Here is a 20609-nt window from a genome sequence, read left to right on the forward strand (position 1 = left end):
TTCCAGACAAGCAAACGGTAAGAGAATTCAGCACCACCAAACCAGCTTTACAACAAATGCTAAATGAACTTCTTTAGGAAGGACACACAAGAGAAGGAAAAGATCTTTACAAAGTAAACCCAAAACAATTAAGAAAATGGTAATAGAATCATACATATCAATAATTACGCTAACTGTAAACAGATTAAATGCATCAACCAAAAGACATAGACTGGCTGGGCAGATGAAAACATGTGCATGTATGCATTTCCACTTACCACATCACTCTACTTAACTCTCCAAATTATATATAATTATTTTATATAGTTAGGTTAATTGTGTTTCCATTACAGCTTGCAATTATAATTATCTTTTTTAATCTGGTTATTGATTGTGAAAATTGATAAACATCTTTTACTATAATGATTATGTAACTTTTATTTGCTTAATAGCATCGTATCATGAATGATTAACAGAAAATAATACAATTCTATATCACTAAAACTACCATTTAATAGAAACACTTATAATCACTTTTTAAAATTCAGATGCATATCAGAATTAACTTGGAATGTTTTGAAAAATACAAATGCCAGGTATTGCTTTTTTTCTCCAAAGCTGCAGATGTGTTTCCAATGAGCAGCCATGTTTAAAAACAACTGGACTATATGATGATCTGTTACTTTTATCTAACTTGTTTCATTTTTTCTATTTTGTACTCAGTGTTTCCACTTCATTTAGTTTATGATTTCCAATTTCTCCATCTCTTTTTGTTGCTGTTGTTGTTCTTTCTCAAGCCTTTATCAAGTGTGGTAGAAAAGCTTTTGAATACATACAAACAGTATGTATTATATATATATATATATATATATATATATATATTTTAGCAACTTTATGAATTTTTGCCTAGCTAAAAAGTTTATGACATTTTGATTTACTATGAATGTAATGCTAGATTTCTAATTTATATTCACTCAAAATTTTGAGTTTCAGGTATTCCAGCATCTAGTATTACTGCTAAACATCTAGAAAATTTATCTCAAAATAAAAATTTAATGAGCCTTGAAACTTCTAATCCAATTCCAAGGATATAAAGAAATACTGTTGTTAAAAAAAAACAGGAAATTAACATGTGATACAGTAATAAGCAAAGTTCAAATTCACAAAACTCTATGCTAGTGTCCATTATTTGTTTTCATACCTTATTTAAGACTCCACTTGTATTTAACTGCATTGAGCAGGTTCAGCTGCATGCAACAAACTCTGGTGAATTCTCTTTTCATTTTTATTCTTTATAAGTATTTCCTAATTTTCCTTATTATGGCTTCTTAGATACACCCATCAGAAACATCTATCTTCTTGGATATATTAAAAAATGGACATTTAATTTCCAAATACATGGGATTTTTTAAAGTATCTTTTATATTAACTTCTCATTTTGACATTAATTTCTCATTTAAATGCTTTCTTCTCTGTAATAACTCTCTGCGTTTTTGCAGTCTTTTAACTTTCCTGAGGCTAAGTCAAAGGTTTCTCTTGGTAAATGTCAAACTGCACTTGAAAATACGTGGATTATTTTCATGTATCTTTTAACATTGATTTCTAGCTTAATTTCAAGTGATAAGAGAACAGATTCCACATGAATTCAATACTTTTAGACCATAAAATTTTTGCACCTTGTTTCATGTCCCTGGACATGCTCCAGTATCTCCCAGTTTATAGTCTATGGGAACTTGAATTTGTATCCTGTTCTGTGAAAACTATATAAATCTTAATTATGCTGAACTGGTTCATAGTGCTTTTCAGGCCTACTATGGCATCACTGACTCAATGGACATGAGTTTGAGCAAACTCCAGGAGACAGTGAAGGACAGGGAAGGCTGGCATGGATCCATGGGGTCACAAAGAGTCAGTCGGACATGACTTAGCGACTGAACAACATATCCTTCTACTTGTCCATATCTTCATTCTATTAATTGTTGAGAGTTTGATATTAAACTCCAACTAAAAATCTTGATTTATCCACTTAAAAAATAATTATAATGTATGAAAGTGAAAGTGTTAGTCACTCAGTCATGTCCAACTCTTTGTGATCCCATGGGTTATAGCCTGCCAGGCTCCTCTGTCCATGGGATTCTCCAGGCAATAATACTGAAGTGGCTTGCCATTCCCTTCTCCACGGGATCTTCCTGACCCAGAAATCGAACCCACTTCTCCTGCACTGTAAGCAATTCTCTACCATCTGGGAAAGGGAAGCCCATGATTGTAATATATACTGGAAATATATGTGACCTTGGGGCTTCCCTGATAGCTCAGTTGATAAAGAATCTGCCTGCAATGCAGGAGACCCCAGTTCGATTCCTGGGTCAAGAAGATCCGCTGGAGAAGGGATAGGCTACCCACTCCAGTATTCTTGGGCTTCCCTTGTGGCTCAGCTGGTAAAGAATCTGCCTGCAATGCAGAAGACCTGGGTTCAATCCCTGGGTTGGGAAGATCCCCTGGAGAAGGGAAAGGCTACCCACTCCAGTATTCTGGCCTGGAGAATTCCCTGGACTGTATAGTCCATGGTAATTTCTTAACAGTGGAATGAACTTTTATTATCAGTATGTCTAAAGCAGAGAGAGGACATTAGCTACCCATGGGCAGATACCAACCTTGGTTTTTGATGGCCAAGGTAATGGTTTTAACATGTGGCTCTCAATGTCCTTGACCATACAGGATGTGGTGGAAAGAGCTGTCCACCAACACTTGATCTCCTCTCTTAAAATAAGCAGTGTGGCACTAGGAAGTTATGGCCCTGCCAGGGACTTCATTTTGTACTGCCTGGCAGCTAACACTATCCAAGAGACTAAGTTTTCCACTTAGATTTGTGTGGACATGATGAAGGCTCCTGGTTTGAAGCTCTAAAAGGATAGCTACATCTCCCTCCACAATTCCTGCTGCTCCTGTCGGTGGAGGTTCAGTGGCTGAAACAGTGCTGTATGTGGCACTGAAGCAGCTGGCTGTCACTATGGCAACCTCAGGATGCAAACCCAAGACTTTGGAGGAGGTAGGGCAGTGTCAAGAGTGGAAGGAGGGGCCTTTTCACCCCTCACAGTCACAAAAGAAACCCTTTCATGAGGGGGGTAAAAACCTTATGAAAACAACTGTTTCAATGAGGAAAAGGAAATTAAAGTCTAGAAAGTATTATCTTCACTGTGCTGATTTTTCTTATAGGAATTTCAGTAATATTATATGTTATATGGCAGAAAGCGAAGAGGAACTAAAGAGCCTCTTGATGAAGGTGAAACAGGAGAGTGAAAAAAGTGGCTTAAAATTCAACATTCAAGAAACTAAGTTCATGGCATCTAGTCCCATCACTTCATGCAAATAGATGGGGAAACAGTGGAAACAGGGAGAGACTTCATTTTCTTGGACTCCTAAATCACTGCAGATGGTGGCTGCAGCCAAGAAATTAAAAGACGCTTGCTCCTTGGAAGAAAAGCTATGATCAACCTAGACAACATATTTAAAAAGCAGAGACATTACTTTGCTGACAAAGGTTGGTATAGTCAAAGCTATGGTTTTTCCAGTAGTCATGTACGGATGTGAGAGTTGAACCATAAAGAAGGCTGAGCACCAAAGAATTGATGCTTTTGAACTGTGGTATTGGAGACTTTTGAGAGTCCCTTGGACTACAAAAAGATCCAACCAGCATATCCTAGAGGAGATCAGTCCTGGGTGTTCATTGGAAGGACTGATGCTGAGGCTGACGCTCCAATACTTTGGGCATCTGATGCAAAGAGCTGACTCATTAGAAAACACCCTGATGCTGGGAAAGATTGAAGGCAAGAGGAGAAGGGGATGACAGAGCATGATATGGTTGGATAGCATCACCGACTCAATGGACATGAGTTTGAGCAAGCTCTTGGAGATGGTGAAGGACAGGAAAGTCTGACATTCTGCAGTCCATGGGGTTGCAGAGTCGGACACATCTGAGCAACTGAACAACAACGACATATGTTTTATGGCTCTAAGTATAGATATCTAAACCTCACTGAGGAAGTCCAGGGTTTGACTGCCTCTAGATTTTGTACACTTGCATCATCACTTCCTTAGATCTTCTTGTACATTTTTTTTCTAACAGAGCAGCTGCATGGGACAGCAAAAGGGTGGATCCAAGGCCTGGAACAGCTGTGACAAAGATGAGTTCCCTTTTCCACACAGTGACCCTATTATGTCAATTTCTTCCTATGAAAACACACATTTTTGGTATAATGCCAGCACATATCTATCTGGAACTCTATGATAGCCAGAATCCTATAAATCACATATTCACATCCTCTTCATAGACACCAAATTAAAGCCAACTGTCACCTGCGGCCAGAGTTGAGCTCATTCATTTCTATAAACTCACAATCTAAATCAGTCCTTCATTATTTTCTATATCATGTTACCTATCATCATAAATTTGAAGGCATTAATACCACCCACTTCCAAGTTATTCCTTCCTTCCCAAGAATCCTAAACCGAGTCTGCAGACTCTCCTCCCCTTGGTCTCTACAGGCTCTTACCCTATTTGCTTCACCCTCTGTATAAACATCATCACTCCTATACAACAACCATCTCACCTCTTCCTTCATTTCCTGCTCTCATGCTTGCTTCTTTGCATCTTTTCTCCATCCTCTTTCTTCTCCACACTATCACTACACTCTAGGCTACTCTGACTCAGCAACTTATCCTCATTCACTGTGTTTTTCATAGCCCTGTGATTCTCATTTTTAAAAACACTGGCTTCATTTTATCTGTCCCTTTCAACTCAAGTTTACATCTTATTTCATTGCACACTCATTTCAGTTCAGTTCAGTTGCTCAGTCGTGTCCAACTCTTTGTGACCCCATGGACTACAGCATCCCAGGCTTCCCTGTCCATTGCCAACTCCCGGAGTTTACTCAAACTCATGTCCATTGAGTTGGTGATGCCATCCAACCATCTCATCCTCTGTCATCCCCTTCTCCTTCCTCCTTCAGTCTTTCCCAACATCAGGGTCTTTTCCAATGAGTCAGTTATTCACGTCAGGTACCCAAAGTATTGGAGTGTCAGCCTCAGCATCAGTCCTTCCAATGAATATCCAGGACTGATTTCCTTTAGGATGGACTGGTTGGATCTCCTTGCAGTCCAAGGGACTCTCAGGAGTCTTCTCCAACACCACAGTTCAAAAGCATCAGTTCTTTGACACTCAGCTTTCTTTATAGTCTAACTCTCACATCCATACATGACCATTGGAAAAACCATAGCCTTGACTAGACAGACCTTTGTTGGCAAAGTAATGTCTCTGCTTTCTAATATGCTGTCTAGGCTGGTCATAACTTTTCTTCCAAGGAGCAAGCATCTTTTAATTTCATGGCTGCAGTGACCATCTGCAGTGATTTTGGAGCCCAAGAAAATAAAGTCTATCACTGTTTCCCTATCTGTTTGCCATGAAGTGATGGGACCAGATGCCATGATCTTAGTCTTCTGAATGTTGAGCTTTAAGCCAACCTTTTCACTCTCCTCTCTCACTTTCATCAGGAGGCTCTTTACTTCTTCACTTTCTGCCAAGAGGGTGGTGTCATCTGCATATCTGAGGTTATTGATATTTCTCCCAGCAACCTTGATTCCAGCTTGTGCTTCCTCCAGCCCAGCATTTCTCATGATGTAGTCTACATATAAGTTAAATAAGCAGGGTGACAATATACAGCCTTGATGTACTCCTTTTCCTATTTGGAACCAGCCTGTTTTCCATGTCCAGTTCTAACTGTTGCTTCCTGACCTCCAGATTTCTCAAAAGGTACTATTTTCTTTACTTTCCCTATTTTCTTTACTTTTTCTTATTCTCCTATTGTTATAAATAGCATGGCCTAGGTAGAGTCTGTCTTAAGTGATAAAGTTAGCCAAAAGATGGGGTACTGGGGACTGGGAGGATATGGACCCCACGAAGGAGCAAATTAGCTTAGCTTCCCCAGGGTCATCTTCACATTCCCAAGTATCTGAGATAAGACAGACTCAGAATCTCATAGGGAAAATGAAGAGGAGACAAGTGGTCACTGTGATTAGGAACAGAGCAGGAACACCTGAAGCTAAGTGTGCCTCCACATAGCAATTCACAAAAGAATACATATTAATGCCTGATAATGATATGAAAAGATGTTTGGCTTCACTAGGAATCAAGGAAATGCAGACATTTGCCCATTAATAGGTAACGATTAAAAAGATGAACATTAGCCAGTGCTAGTGAGGGTGTGAGGACACATTCTCAGACAATGTTACAGGTGGGGTAAGTTGATAGGTACAAGTTTCTGACAGCATGGTTTGGCAATGTGTATTTACACTTCAAAGGTATATGGCTTTTGAGTCAGCATCTCCGATTTCAGCCACAGAAAGTAAGTACACAAGGAAACAAAGATGTAGCTACCAAGTCATGAATAACCTTTGCCATGTTTATGACATGAGGGTAGCGAGAGGATGGAGGGAGCCTGGGAAAGAGAGGCCCACACCTGTGAAGGGGTGAGGGGAGGAGAGAAGAGCAGGAGGAAGCACTGAGGTGAAAGGGAGAGGCTCACAAAGGACCCCATGAGAAACGAGCGAGGAGAGTACACACGAGGGGGTGTGAGGAAGAGACAACGAGGAGGCAAAGGGGTAGGGGCAGACCGGGAGAGAGAAACCCCCATGGGGTGCATCCACTGCCACCGTCATACATCCGCACCACACAGGCACAAAGAAACAAAAGTTGAAAGAGGGTTGATGAGGAAGCTCAGGATACATGACAGCAAATGCTGTGTGCCCAAGCTTAGCTCGAGTGACACAAAAAGACAAATGCAGCAGAGGGTGACTATAAGGGAACCGCGGTTCTCACTAAGGGCGCTATGGTAACTGGTTTAGACTCTATCCTGTGTTTTCCTAGACTCTCAGAAATTTTAATAAGTAATTTCTAGCAATAGGGAATACACTAAAATTCCAGAGTTGAGACAGACCTTTGTTCTTTCCTGTGAGAATTAGCACACATGCAAACAAATTAAGTAGGTGCAATGGTGTCCCCTGCTTGTCATACTACAGAAATGATCCTCATGTGATCAATTTAAACTGCCCATTAAAATTTCATTTGTGTAAACTGTACTAGAAAGATAATGGAATTAATGTACGAATACAGATGTCACCCATCTAACTATTCTTTGGCATTTATCAAACCAAAATGCTTTTCCCTTGAAGTTGTATCAACATCAGAGATGTAAAGAGAAGCTGTGTAAACTCTCAGGAGCAGGCATTTGATATAGGCGCGGGGCAAGCACAACAGGGAAGCAGGGCAGTGAGCCCAGAGAAGCTGTTAATGAACAGGCGACTGCCACAGGCCACCAAGGCTTGGTCCTTCTGCAAGCTATCCCAGGCACTGTGGAGAATGAGTCACACAACTGTCCCACCGGGGGCAGGGAGTCAGGGACCTTCCTCAGACCCTCTCTCCCCATGGGTCTTCGGTAGGAGTGAGAGTCTAGGGCCTGAACATGGCACTACTTGGATGACATCTATTATTTCATCAACATCCCATTAATTCTCTGGAGGGTTGGCCCTGTTTCCCAGATTAGGAATCTGAGATACAGAAAAGATTAAGCCACTTGCTAAAAATCAAATAGTTGATAAGTAGCTGGGCTAGACTCCAAATTCAGTGTTCTCTCTCCCACTCTAGGGCGCCACATCATAAAGGCCATGGCCTGTCCATTCTCCAGCACAGCTGGCACTCCTCATGAGGAAAGACATAGCCTGAGGGAGGGGGCATGTTTCCAGCCTCTCTCCTCTCAAGGAAAATGTATGGAGATAGCTTCCCAGATTGTTTTAATAATCCTGCATCCACAGAAAAATCTTCTAGGTCTTCATCCACCAGAGCCATGTGAAATTTTTATAGCATCATCATCTGTGCCTACTCCCACCCCAAATACCAGTTACTATGAAATTATGCCAGAATTTGGATCAAAGTATGGGGGAAAATTCAAGACAAATTTTTATCTGATGAACTCATGGCAGAGAATCAAATTTCATAGACAGTTCCAGATTCTAGTATATTAAAAAACAATCTGTAACTTTTATGTGAGGAGAGTACTTTATTAGAACAAATAAAACATGCTGAGCTCTGTCAGGACATAGCAATCATGCTAATGTGTGAGCCAAGGAGAGTCTTTTCTTGCTTTAGTCAAATGGATAACCACCTGCAAATCACTAGCATCTGAGGTTGATTTAAAATGCACATAGATATAGAAAAAAGTTCCAGGAAATTATTGCATTTATAGCTTGCCTGCAGTAGTCAATGGAAAGGCCCTTGTGGCTGCCAAAATAACACTCTGGATAGCCCTGTATGCTAGCACCTTCGCTCCCTTCACGGTACAGCTCCCATTTGTGCTTCCACAGTCTCCCCAGGAGGACAGCCCCTTTTCACAGGGTGCCAGGGGAGCGAACACAACCGCAACGCCCCTGTCCCAGCTGTACAGCAGCTGACTTGAGCAAGTCCCATCCCCAGAAGCTCCAGAGCAGCCAACCTAAAGAAGCCCTTGCCTTAGACACCTACACCAAACACCTAATCATCAGTCACTTAGAAAGCAGAGCCCCCCTTAGCATTAACACTTGGAGGACACAGGATCTTCACCAAAAGGATAAAATGCAGAAAATTCTGGCCAGGCAATAATCACAGAGAGAGACCTTTCACAGAACAGCATAAGCATCTGAGGAAACAAGAGATGGCAATCCTGGACACAAATTACCATGATGATGCAAAGAACAAGACCCTGGCCAAACATTCAGTGGGCTGTCTGAGGATGAAGCATTTTCATCCTCTGGGTACAGAATTCTGTAATTCCTGGTCCATCGTGAATGTGGGCAAGGCTCCAGACACACAGTATCTATGTGCCTAGAAGGGCCTTCCTACCTAAGGACACCCCAGCCACATGAAGGTCAGTTGGGCCTGGTCTGCTTATTCTCTGGACCCATAGAGACCTCTGTGGCGACACCCATCCACTAACTCCAACAGGAAAGGGAAGGGCTGGCGTGCAGAAGGGCACTTCACCTGGCACACTGGGCTGGAAGACTTTATTCAGATCCAAGGAGGAGGCTCTGGAATGGGTTTTCTGTGGCCGCGGTGGTGGGGTGGGAGGGTCCTCGCCCCTTTTCATGGCCTCTTCTATGGAGGTGCTAGAGTAAGATCTGCAGCAAAATAAGGGAAGGTCAGAAGGGAAACAGCAAAGCTTTACTATCTGAAATTGGGCTGAAACGGAAAATACCCACAAAAGTCTAAGTGACTGCCAAGGCCTGTGGAGCTCCTAGAGAGGCCATGTCCCTGCTGCCCCCTCAATGCCACACCAGCTGCAACAAGCACCCAACCCCACCCCCTTAGACCTAAACTTACCCAAGAGGAAACACTTTCTGTAAATTCAAATCCATTTCAATTGGAATTGTTAATAACAATAACATGTCAATGCATCTGGTTAGGTACATCCATATTTTAATAGAAGGGCTTCATGGTATTAACTGACCACAGAACCTGACTCCTATTTACATGTAAATGTGATAACAGGCACATATGGAACTGGGACAGATAAGCTGAGAAGAAGAATCAAATGTTCAACGGAATATGCCACAAATGAAATTCAAGAAAGGAAAATATACATCAATCAGATTGAGGGGCCTTGGGTGTCTTATCATGAGAAACACAGGTCTGGGCAAAATTTCAAAGCAAAAGCATCCTCTTAACCTTTTCTGTCACTCAATCTATAACAAGGCAGGAACTAGGCAATTTCTGATATTATAATTCCAATTAATGGCATTTAATGAGAAAGGAACTGGGTAAATTAGCAACTTACGTTTTATTCAAACTTCAATTTCAGTTTCTAAATTCCATTTTTTAAATGCTTTGACACTGTCTATGAGCCAGGGAAGAAACCTTTGGACAGGAGCAGGTAGACTATTTATTAGAGTCCTGCTTATTTTCTAAATTAATTCAACTAAGTACATTAGTCTATTGCTGAGGACTATGTTGATGAGTTCCCAATATGGCTTTCTAAGAAGTGCATATATACATCTTATGTCTATTCTATTCAGCTTCTGAGCTAACTTCATGCCAAAGAAGAAAATGACCTTTGAGTCAGAGATGTGTCCTAGAGACAAATTAGCCTCAGGAAATTGCCTTGATATTTAGCTATTACAGTAGCACTCAGGAAATTAGAATCTATTCATTACTTTTAAGCAACTTCAGTTCTTGGTAAAGCTAGTTTTGACATAGCAAGTTCTTATTTTCCTGAGTAACTTCCTCAAGGTTTCTATGTGGTAGTCCAGAGTTTTGCTTATCATGCAATGTTGCAATCTTTAATAAAGCCACCATAATGACCTATGTTATGCTTTTGCAGTGATCCTTGTAACACAACTTGCAAGACATGTAAGCCAAAGGCAGGCAAGAACTAACAGGAAGAGTGCTCTGATTCTTTCAAGCAGAATAAAAAAATCCACAGAAAAGGGCTACAAAGTTTTCAAATAGGAACTCCTGATTAAAAAAGGAAATTAGGGACTCTAGCTAGAAAGAACTTTCTATGCCAGATATAGCTCTAGTGACATTTTTTACTCAAGAAAGAAAACATAATGTGGTATGTATAAATCGTGTGCAGGTATATACACACATATACATATACTTGAGCACACAATCTCATACTATGTATCTTATTTCATTTTACTTCCATATGTAACCTGTGTATTTATATTTTTATACAGAAAGGTAAATGAATATTCAATAAGTGATACTTTAAAACTATAAATACAGCCAATTAAAATATAAATGAGCAGGGACTCAACAAAATAATGAATGTAGTAGTATTAGAAGGGTGATTTCCCTTCTCCTTACATTTCTAAAAAGTTGTGTTATTCCAAAGAGGAGCATTCAAATAATTTGATTCTCATGGTCTCAGTAAAGACCCAGTTGGATGTAGTGAAAATAACAACATCCAAATTGGACCAAGAGGACAATCCCTAAAAGAATCATATATAAAACTTAGGCAGAAATATTAATAATAGTGTGTGATTGAGATTTTGTCATTTCACTTGCTTTGAGAGAGAGGAAGCTAGCAGAATTAAAAAAAAAAAAACTATGAGGGCTGATTTCTGACATTTAGAGAAGTATTTGTCTACTATGAAGGCAGACAAATGTTACTATTCCTACATCCTAGAGCCAGCACAGAGTAATTTGTAAAAGACCCATTCATCCTTTAAAACCAGGATGAGAAAATGTGGTGGCCATAGAGAGAAATAGGGACTATACCTTTTTTTCCTACCAAAAATTACTGTACCAGTTGTTTTAACAAATATGAACATAGATATCTGTACCTTCTATAAACAAGGAAACAAAACTCTAACTTGGAAAATCCAGATATAAAAAATAAACTAAGGTGTAATTCTTTGACTTACAAGGAGACCAGAGTTCCTTAAATGGCAGTATTTCAAGCATACAAAATATGATCATATTTAAATTCACCTTCTCAGGAACATATCTAGTAGCCAAAGGAGGGAAAAAAGTCATTGAGAGCCAAAGCAAAACTTGGAAAATACACAAGCAGCATCCCATCTCCCACTGCAGTCTACTGGTGAACAATCATCTCAACGCCGTGCCCCCTCCTTGAGGTCCTGGGAGTTCTACCAGCATCTCTGTATTCCTCCTCACTCCTCCCATCTACTATCTGATGGCTCTCCCTTTGCTCCTAGCCTCTCCTGACTCAGCGATTATGAAGCTGACAAGAGCCTCTAACAGGGTGAAACAGTCCACCAACACTGCTTACCTGCAGTTTTGAGCCTTACTGACATTGCCAGAGCATTTTCATTCCCTACTCTAGATTTTATACCCAGACTTCTTATGTTTTGGTGTTCACCTTGTCATGACAGGAAATTTCAGTGTTAGTTACCTTTTAACCATATTTCCCTCTTTCCAAAGGTACTTCCCCACTATTCGTTATCATCCTGCAACTGGGTCATGTCACACAGCCCCCTTCTTCACGTCAGCTTGCCAAAGAGCTGCAGCCCCTCTTCCGGCACCAGTAAACACAGAAACTAAGAGCCTCTCCAGCAGCACTGTGGGCTCCAGTCAGACCCCTAGAGACGAGTGAACTCACCTACAGCCTAAGTGTCAAACTGAAGGGAAAGGGGATCGTGGGTTAGGTTTTTCGTTGGGAGATTTACTTCTATTCAGGGAGAGGGCACAAAGGGCATTAAAGCAGAAATTTAAACAAACACTACCTGGATCTTGGTCTTGCTTTGAGACTGTTGGAATCCTTAGGAGTGGCTGAAACAAAGATTATTTGCTGTTTGCTTGGGTTTCATGTCTGCAGTTAAACAGGTTTATAAGCAGCACCTGGGCTAGTACAGAACACATCAACAGTAAACGTGAGGTACAAATATCCCTATGGAAAACTTGACCACTTCCACATTTTTGTGATTTCCTAATTTTATTTCTAAAGCTAAAGGCACAATTAACAGGAAAGAAAAAGCAACATATTTTTCCTTTTATCAGAGCACTAGCCACAAAGCCATTCTTAAATAGAAGCTGGCTAATGAAGAAATTCCAGTCTAAAAAGACAACTCCCTCAAAAGGTTATCTATTTATATAATGATGGGTTCAGACATGAGGATTTCTTGGTCTATCATGATAGTCAAGTATTAAATAATAACAGATTTTGAACCAGTCTTCCCTGAAGGCTATGAAGAAATTTATCAGGCTATATATTTTTAAGGTTTTCTTAAAATACACCACCAGGACAGCATGACCACAAGAAATCAAAGCTCCCACAATTAAGCTGAAATGAACTATGCAGTTTTTCCCATAAGAAAATATTTTTGTGTCTCAAATTATACAGAGAGTATTATGGAATATATTTTGTCAACCAGACAACTTTTCCTTCACCAATTTAAATCATAAACTAGCTTGCTCACTACCAACACATATGAAGCCTACTTTCCCATCATAACTTGTTGGGAATAATGAGAAAGAAAACGTTTCACTGCATGATGTCATCCTCTTTTACATTACTCCAAAGATAAAAACCTTCCTTGGTGGGAAGCATGCTGGATTTCTGACGATCATTAAGTGAAAGTGTTAGTCACTCAGTCATGTCCGACTCTTTGCGACCCCATGGACCATAGCCCACCAGACTCCTTTGTCTATGGGATTCTCCAGGCAGGAATATTGGAGTGGGTAGCCATTTCCTCCTTGAGGAGATCTTCCCAATCCAGATATTGAACCCATGTCAATTGCACTGCAGGCAGATTCTTTACCACTGAGCTACCAGAGAGCCCTTAAACCCCTTAGGTTAGATACGCAGGACAGAAATGGGGAACTGAGATGCTACCAAGGTACAAAGCAAACTAGGAACACACGTTCCCTTCACTATGGACAGCTGCAGAAGACACGCATTTCTCCTGACCAAAGCACCCTGGCTTCTCGGAGTGAGAATACAGCCACCTTTTGACTATAAACCACCGGAAGGCTGCCAGAGCCCCGAGAAGCATGGGAGGCCGAGCAGTGTGAACCTGCCTTGCTGGGTCTCATGCACCCACAGTGGTACCTGCCCAAGGACAGGCAACCAGCCCCCCTCCTCCAGGCCCCTGGCCGGCAAAGGATAGTGGCCCAAGAGAAACTCTCTTCTAGCCCAGCAAGCTATCCAGGAGCTGGGCAGACAGTCGGACTCCATTCACCATGGCTGGCTCTGATCTGCTTCTCTCAGGCCCCACTGTTTCCCAAAAATGTGTGAGTCAGAGAAGTCTGCTGCTGCTGCTAAGTCGCTTCAGTCGTGTCCGACTCTTAGTGACCCCATGGACTGCAGCCTGCCTGGCTCCCCCGTCCATGGGATTTTCCAGGCAACAGTACTGGAGTGGGTTGCCATTGCCTTCTCCGTCAGAGAAGTGTAGGTCATGTTAAAAGACTTCCCCAAACCAGACCATGATAACTTGTTAATTCCTTTGTCCACTGCCACTATCTGTCTTTATGCTGGGGTGTGGATGGGTGTGGAAGGAGCAGGAATCCTGTTGGTGATAGACAGGCAGACAGATGGGGTGAGGGGGGTGGCTGAGGGTTAGAGACTAGGCCAACTCCTCCTGGCTGTGACATTCACTAGCTGTGATTTCTCTGAACTTCAGCCTCCTCACCTACAGAATAAAGAGAATAAAAATGAGGCCCCTTTCTCACACGGAGAGATAAGGTGAAAGCACTTTAAAAACTAAATGTATTCTAGAATTGCAAAATACTACTCTTGTACAGTGTCCTTAATTTTTTAAGCTTAGAAATTTGGTTTCAAAATTTAGTTTCTTCTAAGACAGCAAAGGAGATACAGGTGGGTACAGGGAATAGAAGGAGAGAAGTGCTCTGCTGCTTAAGACCATCAGGGTGGCAACTACGAAAAACACCAACAGGAGGCTGACAAGCAGGTCCGACACCCTTGGCATGATGCGGAGACACACAGAAAAAGATGGCCGTGGTGCAGAGTGGCCTGGTGAATTAGGCTGGAATGTGGCATTAGCTAAGAAATCCATCAGATTCTACTACTATACACACACTCAGCAATTAAAAGGGTAAGAGCCTATGAGAAAAATTACGTACCAAGGAATACCCCACTCCCTGATGATACAGTCCCATCCCACCTATAAGCCACAAAATTCTCTTCACTGCCATTACTATTATCATGGTTATCACCACCCTCTGCGGAAGGAAGGGCAGAAGTGGGAAATGAGATCCCAGGCAGGGCTGGCGAGTCCCAACAGGTTCTAGATCAGAAAAAGCTGGAGAACACGGTTCTATTTAAGTCTTCCATCAGCTTCCAAGCCCCTGAAAGTCGGACTCAGCATTTGGAGCATGTGAACATCTGCAAAAATGGTGAGGGCAGGTTGTGTCAGAATCCAGGCAGAAGACCATGGACAAATCATAGCTTCTCACTGAGCTGGGCAGAGAGAAGAAGAGTGAGAATTTCCTAGAACACACCAGGCACATCACCTTTCCAGGAGACAGAAACAGGACAGGAAGGCAAGCCTAAAGTTTAATTCTCCAGAAAACAGCAACTCAACCAAGGTGAACTGCTAACATGGTATGAAAAGCCTCCAGAATTAGAAACCACCACCTTGAAACTCCTGTCTTTCACTAAGAATCCAAACGTTCCCTGGGTATTAAATAAGCTTTCAGATGAGGTATTCCCTGAAAGCTCCAGAAAGGGCAGCAAAGAACAAATCAGAAACCACACAGTATGCTCCCAGGCAGAATGTGAAACAAATTCAGATATAATTTACATACTGTGGCACATATACCCTGATAGGCTCTGACTGGTGATGTATGCCATACCCTATTAAATGTTGAAAATGACATCTAAAACTCCTGTCCCAGAGAACATGGGGCATGCTCATGGAAATAAACAGGAAGAGTTATAAGCCAAAAAGGTTGCTGGAGAAGCACAATTTAACTCTCCAAATTTAAATAGATTTTATTAATACCATAACATTAAGTTTACAAAAACTGGGATGTAGCCACTTCATTTCCAAAAAGTAGAGTTGGAAGGAACCTACGTCAGATGATTGTCCTACGCAAATAGAGCATTTCCCCCATGATGAAGGAACTTGAATCAGTTCCAAAAACCAAAACACAGCTTGAAAATTCCTACCATTTTTGGAGTCACAGTTAATTTACAATCTTAATTTCCTATTTCTTAACATTGCTTTTGAGAGACAGTGGTTCCCCAAATAGGCTGAACATTAGAATCCTCCGGGGGGTTGCCTGAAAATACAGATTCTTAGGCCTCATCACTGTAATCAATCATATGTTCTCCTTCATATTCATTCTCTCTTCCTCCATCTCCCTCTTCCTCTCTCCCTTGCTCCCCATTCCTTTTTCTATCTCTATCCCTCTTTCTTTTAAACCCTAAATGAACTTGGTATTTCAGAAATACATTACTAAGCCTCGATAAATATTGATTCCTTTGTTCTAACTTTAACAACTAAAGCCTGGATGATACCTAGCTAACTGAAACAAACATGATTTAATTATTAAATATTAAAAGAGAAAACAATAAACGAGAAATGAGCAACTTCTTTCGTGTCCCTATAACCAGAGCTACAAACATCCCTAGCCAGTATATTCTAAACTAGGTTCATCTTGGTTCAATGACAGCTCCATTGAGAAAGCTGAGGACACAGGCCCGGCCATCTCCAAGGTCCACAGACACAGTCCTGACTCTCCAAAAACCTGGGCAAACACAACTTTTATTTTTCTCCACGGAATCTACTCCATGTATAAGCACATTTACCTGTTTTCCTGGTGGTGAAGTATAATGAAAATATTTGAGATTTTTATCTTGGAAATGGAAAGTTTCACCTATGAGCCTCCCGTTGATCCACTCCATCAGCTCCTTACTCTACAGGGAAACCACAATGGCTTACTAAAATCTCAAATTAAAGCCTTCTCAACTTCACACTTAGTGACAATGAGACCCTCAATTCAAACAGAGAGATTCTTTCAGTGAAAACTATATTTAGAACTTACAAAGAAATCACCCTCTTCTCATACCTGAGAAGAGCGAAGGAGTAAAAAAGAAACCAAAAGGTTTCCTTAGAATAAAACACACAACAAATATTTGGAAAGAAATATATACATATATATTAAAAAATCACAAATGTGTCAGTCTTCTCACTGAAACTACAGGGCTGTTTTTTGTTTTTGTTTTAGAAATAATTACATTTAAAATATATTAAATTGGTTTTCTCCTACCTGAATCCTCAGACATGTCCTTTGGTAAGGCTTCATCAGTAGCACTCTTCAAAGCTAGCAGTGTTTTGTTTTTAAAGAAAAAGAGAAAGAAAAGAAGAGGAAAGAAAAAAGATTATATCTAAAGCATGTTACATTAAAACAAAGAATTCCAAGTTATCACTTATGAAAACAGTGTTCTATATACCTATAAGTTGCTATAGCGCTTACTAAAACAATAAAAGCCTCCTATGATAATGGGCTCTACTCCTACAGAGAATAAAGACATATTTTCAATGTTCCAGAGAGAGTGCCACCAGTGGCTTGGGAGAGTATTACCAGGAAATATCAAAATTCCCCATTTTTCCCCAAGCAAAGACATCAGGATCTCTCTGGGAGTGAGAGCCAGGCTTCAGGATTTTAAGAGCTCGCCAGCTTCCCTGGTGGCTCAGAGAATAAAGCGTCTGCCTGCAATGCAGGAGACCCAGGTTCAATCCCTGGGTTGGGAAGATTCCCCTGGAGAAGGAAATGGCAACCCACTCCAGTATTCTAGCCTGGAGAATCCCATGGACAGAGGAGCCTGGTGGGCTACACTCCACAGGGTCACAAAGAGTCAGACACGACTGAGCGACTTCACATACACACAGGTTATTCCAATGGGCATTTAAGGCTAAGATCCAGTAGTAAAGAGAATTATCAAAGTACTTGCTGCTACAGACAATGTCCGGGTCTGTCTGCCCCTCCTAATCAAACACTGAAATAGAGAGCATGCAATTATTGTAATTGTTTCCCTGTTGGCTCAGTCAGTGAAGAATCCGCCTACAATGCAGGAGATCTGGATTTGATCCCTGGGTTGGGAAGATCCCCTGGAGAAGGAAATGGCAACTCACTCCAGTATTCTTACCTAGGAAATCCCACGGACAGAGGAGCCTGGTGGGCTACAGTCCAATAGAAGGGATACTGGCTTGAGAATTAGAAAATCTTAGTTTTTACCACTGCTCTTTTTCTCACTGAATAAATGATTCATACTGCCTGAACTTGAGTTTACTCATCTATATATTTTAGGCGATAAAATATACCAGCCACCATTCAATTTTGTGAGGACTGAATAATGCAGTGCATGAGGAAGGATTCAGTCGATTATAAACCACTGTAATAGAAGCATGGGAGGAAGTAGGGTGTTCTTCCTTCTCTTCTAGACAGTGCCAAGCCAAGTCATCCCTGTGCTTGATGCTAGCTATAACAAGCAACACTGTGCTGCAACGCTCTCACCCACCCACTAAGGTAAGGAAATTGTTGCTGGGCTCCACGTCACAGCCCAACACCCGCAAAGTCACAGAGAATAAAGCCTAGGGACAGAAACTCTCTCTCCAGAAGGTAACTTCCTCAACGGTTAGATCTGTGTGCAAATGTACATTTATATTGATGTTCTGGGATCACACCTACCAACACAAGATGTTATGTTCTCACACCATTCAGCTTCCAGTCATTTCCTAATTAGTACGGCCAGATTCCAATATAAGGTGTCAGAGTAGCCTGAGGATCAGCTGTGAGTACAGGGTCGTAAATGAAGGGCTTTGGACACTCAAGCTCATTACTGCTTTATGAACTATAGTTCAGTGACAACTGAACAACTTAATCCATCCAAATGTGTTCATATACTGAGAACAGTCCTCATACACTCTAGAAACCAGCCATTCCAAGAGAAGTAGATTTAAAAAATGCACAGAAAATGTTCCCAAAGGGAGAAAACTCATTCTTTTCATACCTTGTTTGTCATCACCAGTCACATCTTGGGTAGGGACAGGAAAGTCGGCCATGTCTTTAATAGACAGCTTCTTGGAAAGAAAAGTAAATTAACAATATGGGTTGGAATGAAAAAGAAGTGATGTGCATATATGATGAAAATGTTTTTAAAAGCTGTATATTTTGCCAATATTTCTGTCTTCCATAAATCTTGACATTTAATATTATTTTTTCTAGGTTTCTAGTGAGGTATAAGTTAATTTGCATTGAAAAATTTTATATACACAGAGGAAGAACATAATGATTTAGGCTGAGGTCTATGTATAGAACATACATTGTATCTGAATCTGGTGTGAGCTTCAGCCAGAGTTGTAGAGCATTTGCCCATGACTTCAGTCAAGAACAAACCTATGCTCTAGCTATTTTCTCACAAGCAGCAAGAGGTTCTGACAAGTAGTCCCATCATGTGGATATTTGCCAGAATCTCTTATGCAGAGGGTGCTCAACCCTGATTCAAATAGCCTCCCTGTCATGAAATAAGAGAATTTTATTGGTGTGCAGAAGAAAACTTTCTGCTAACTCATTTAAGAGAGACATTTCCACTTATACTAAGATGAATACCCAAATTAATCATGTGCTGATTAGTTTAAAATTCTGTGTAAAACCTATTTACTATAATTTCTTATAAACTCTCAATTAGCATGGACTCTGTCCTCTGATAAAATTAAAGGATAATATATTCATATTTGGTATATATATATAAACAAATTCTAGAAAAATATATAAAAACTGAAGGGTGACTGGGTAGATGGGGATAGGGATAAGAGGAAGACTTGTCACTACAAGCCTTTTGGTATTCTTTTTATTTTAAATATATTCAAAGAATCAAATAAAGAAAAATTTTTAAACTTAAAAGTAGGGTAAATTCCTGGAGTTATCTGGTGCTCCCAAAGGTTAATTGGTTTACCTCTCAGAATCAGAACAGCCCAAGAGACATAAGCAATACTTCTGTTTTCAAACTGTTTCAAAGAACGGAGTTACAATACTACCTGGTGGTAATCTGATCTAGGGTTTAAGAATGCTCAGACAAGTCATTCTTGGCATCACAATGAAGCCTCCAGACCTAACTTAGAACACAGAATGTATCTCAACCAAATGTATCTCAACCATGCCCTTCTTTCATTTTCTTGTCCCAACGGGATTATAAACCAGATCCTTAACGAAATAAAATAATTTAGGAGTAGAAAAAAACAGATAAAAAGAAATCCAAAAGAACACCACTTAAAGAAAATTTAAAAATCTAAATAAATGGAAAGACATTCTGTGTTCATGGGTCAAAAGATTTAATACTGTTAAAATGGTGATACTCCCAAAATTCATCTACAGAATTGAAGCAATCCTTCTTATTTTTTTGCAGAATTTGACTAGCTGGCCCTAAATTTCATATAAAAATGCAAGGGACCCAAAATAGCAAAAATATATTCTTGAAAAAGAACAACTTACCAAAAACTCACAGGAATCAAGACAGTATAGTACTCACATAAGACATATGGATCAATGGGACTGAATTGAGAATCCATAAATAAACCCTTACATTTGTGGTCAACTGCTTTTCAACAACAGTACAAAACAATTGAGTAGGGGGAAATTGTCTATTCAATAAATGATGCTGAGACAACTTGATATCCATATACAAAAGAATGAAGTTGAACCTCTTCTTCACAATCTATATAAAAATTAACTTAAAATGGATCACAAACCTCAATGTAAGACCTAAAACTATAAAACCCTAAGAAGAAAACATAGGAATAAATCTTCATGATTTTGTATTAGGCAACGGTTTCTTAGACATGATACCAAAAGCACAAGTAAAAAAATTTAAAAATTAGATAAATTCTACTTCATCAAAATAAAAAATATTTGTGCTACAAAGGATACTATCAAGAAAGAGGAGAAAAAGAAAAATACTTGAAAATTATGTATCTAATAAGAAACTTACATCCAGAATATATAAAGAACACTTAAAACTCAATAATAAACAACCCAGTTTATAAATGGACAAGAGATAGGAATAGACATTTCACCAAAGACGACACATAAATGGCTAATAAGCACACAAAAAGATGTT

At 40.2% G+C, this 20609-nt stretch overlaps 1 protein-coding gene across 1 annotated transcript in view; it reads right to left on the reverse strand.

The window, feature by feature from the left end:
* REPS2 (RALBP1 associated Eps domain containing 2) overlaps positions 1-20609 on the reverse strand; it is a 236098-nt gene that overhangs the window by 81659 nt on the left and 133830 nt on the right. Inside the window, exons 10-13 of the mRNA XM_068963320.1 lie at positions 18504-18573; positions 16760-16813; positions 12253-12298; positions 9047-9183 (exon numbers count right to left, since the gene is read on the reverse strand). Coding sequence (XP_068819421.1) covers positions 9047-9183; positions 12253-12298; positions 16760-16813; positions 18504-18573 — 307 coding nt within the window. The remainder of the gene's footprint in view (positions 1-9046; positions 9184-12252; positions 12299-16759; positions 16814-18503; positions 18574-20609) is intronic.

Source organism: Capricornis sumatraensis, chromosome X (genome assembly GCF_032405125.1).
Source record: "Capricornis sumatraensis isolate serow.1 chromosome X, serow.2, whole genome shotgun sequence".
NCBI classification, from domain to species: domain Eukaryota; kingdom Metazoa; phylum Chordata; class Mammalia; order Artiodactyla; family Bovidae; genus Capricornis; species Capricornis sumatraensis.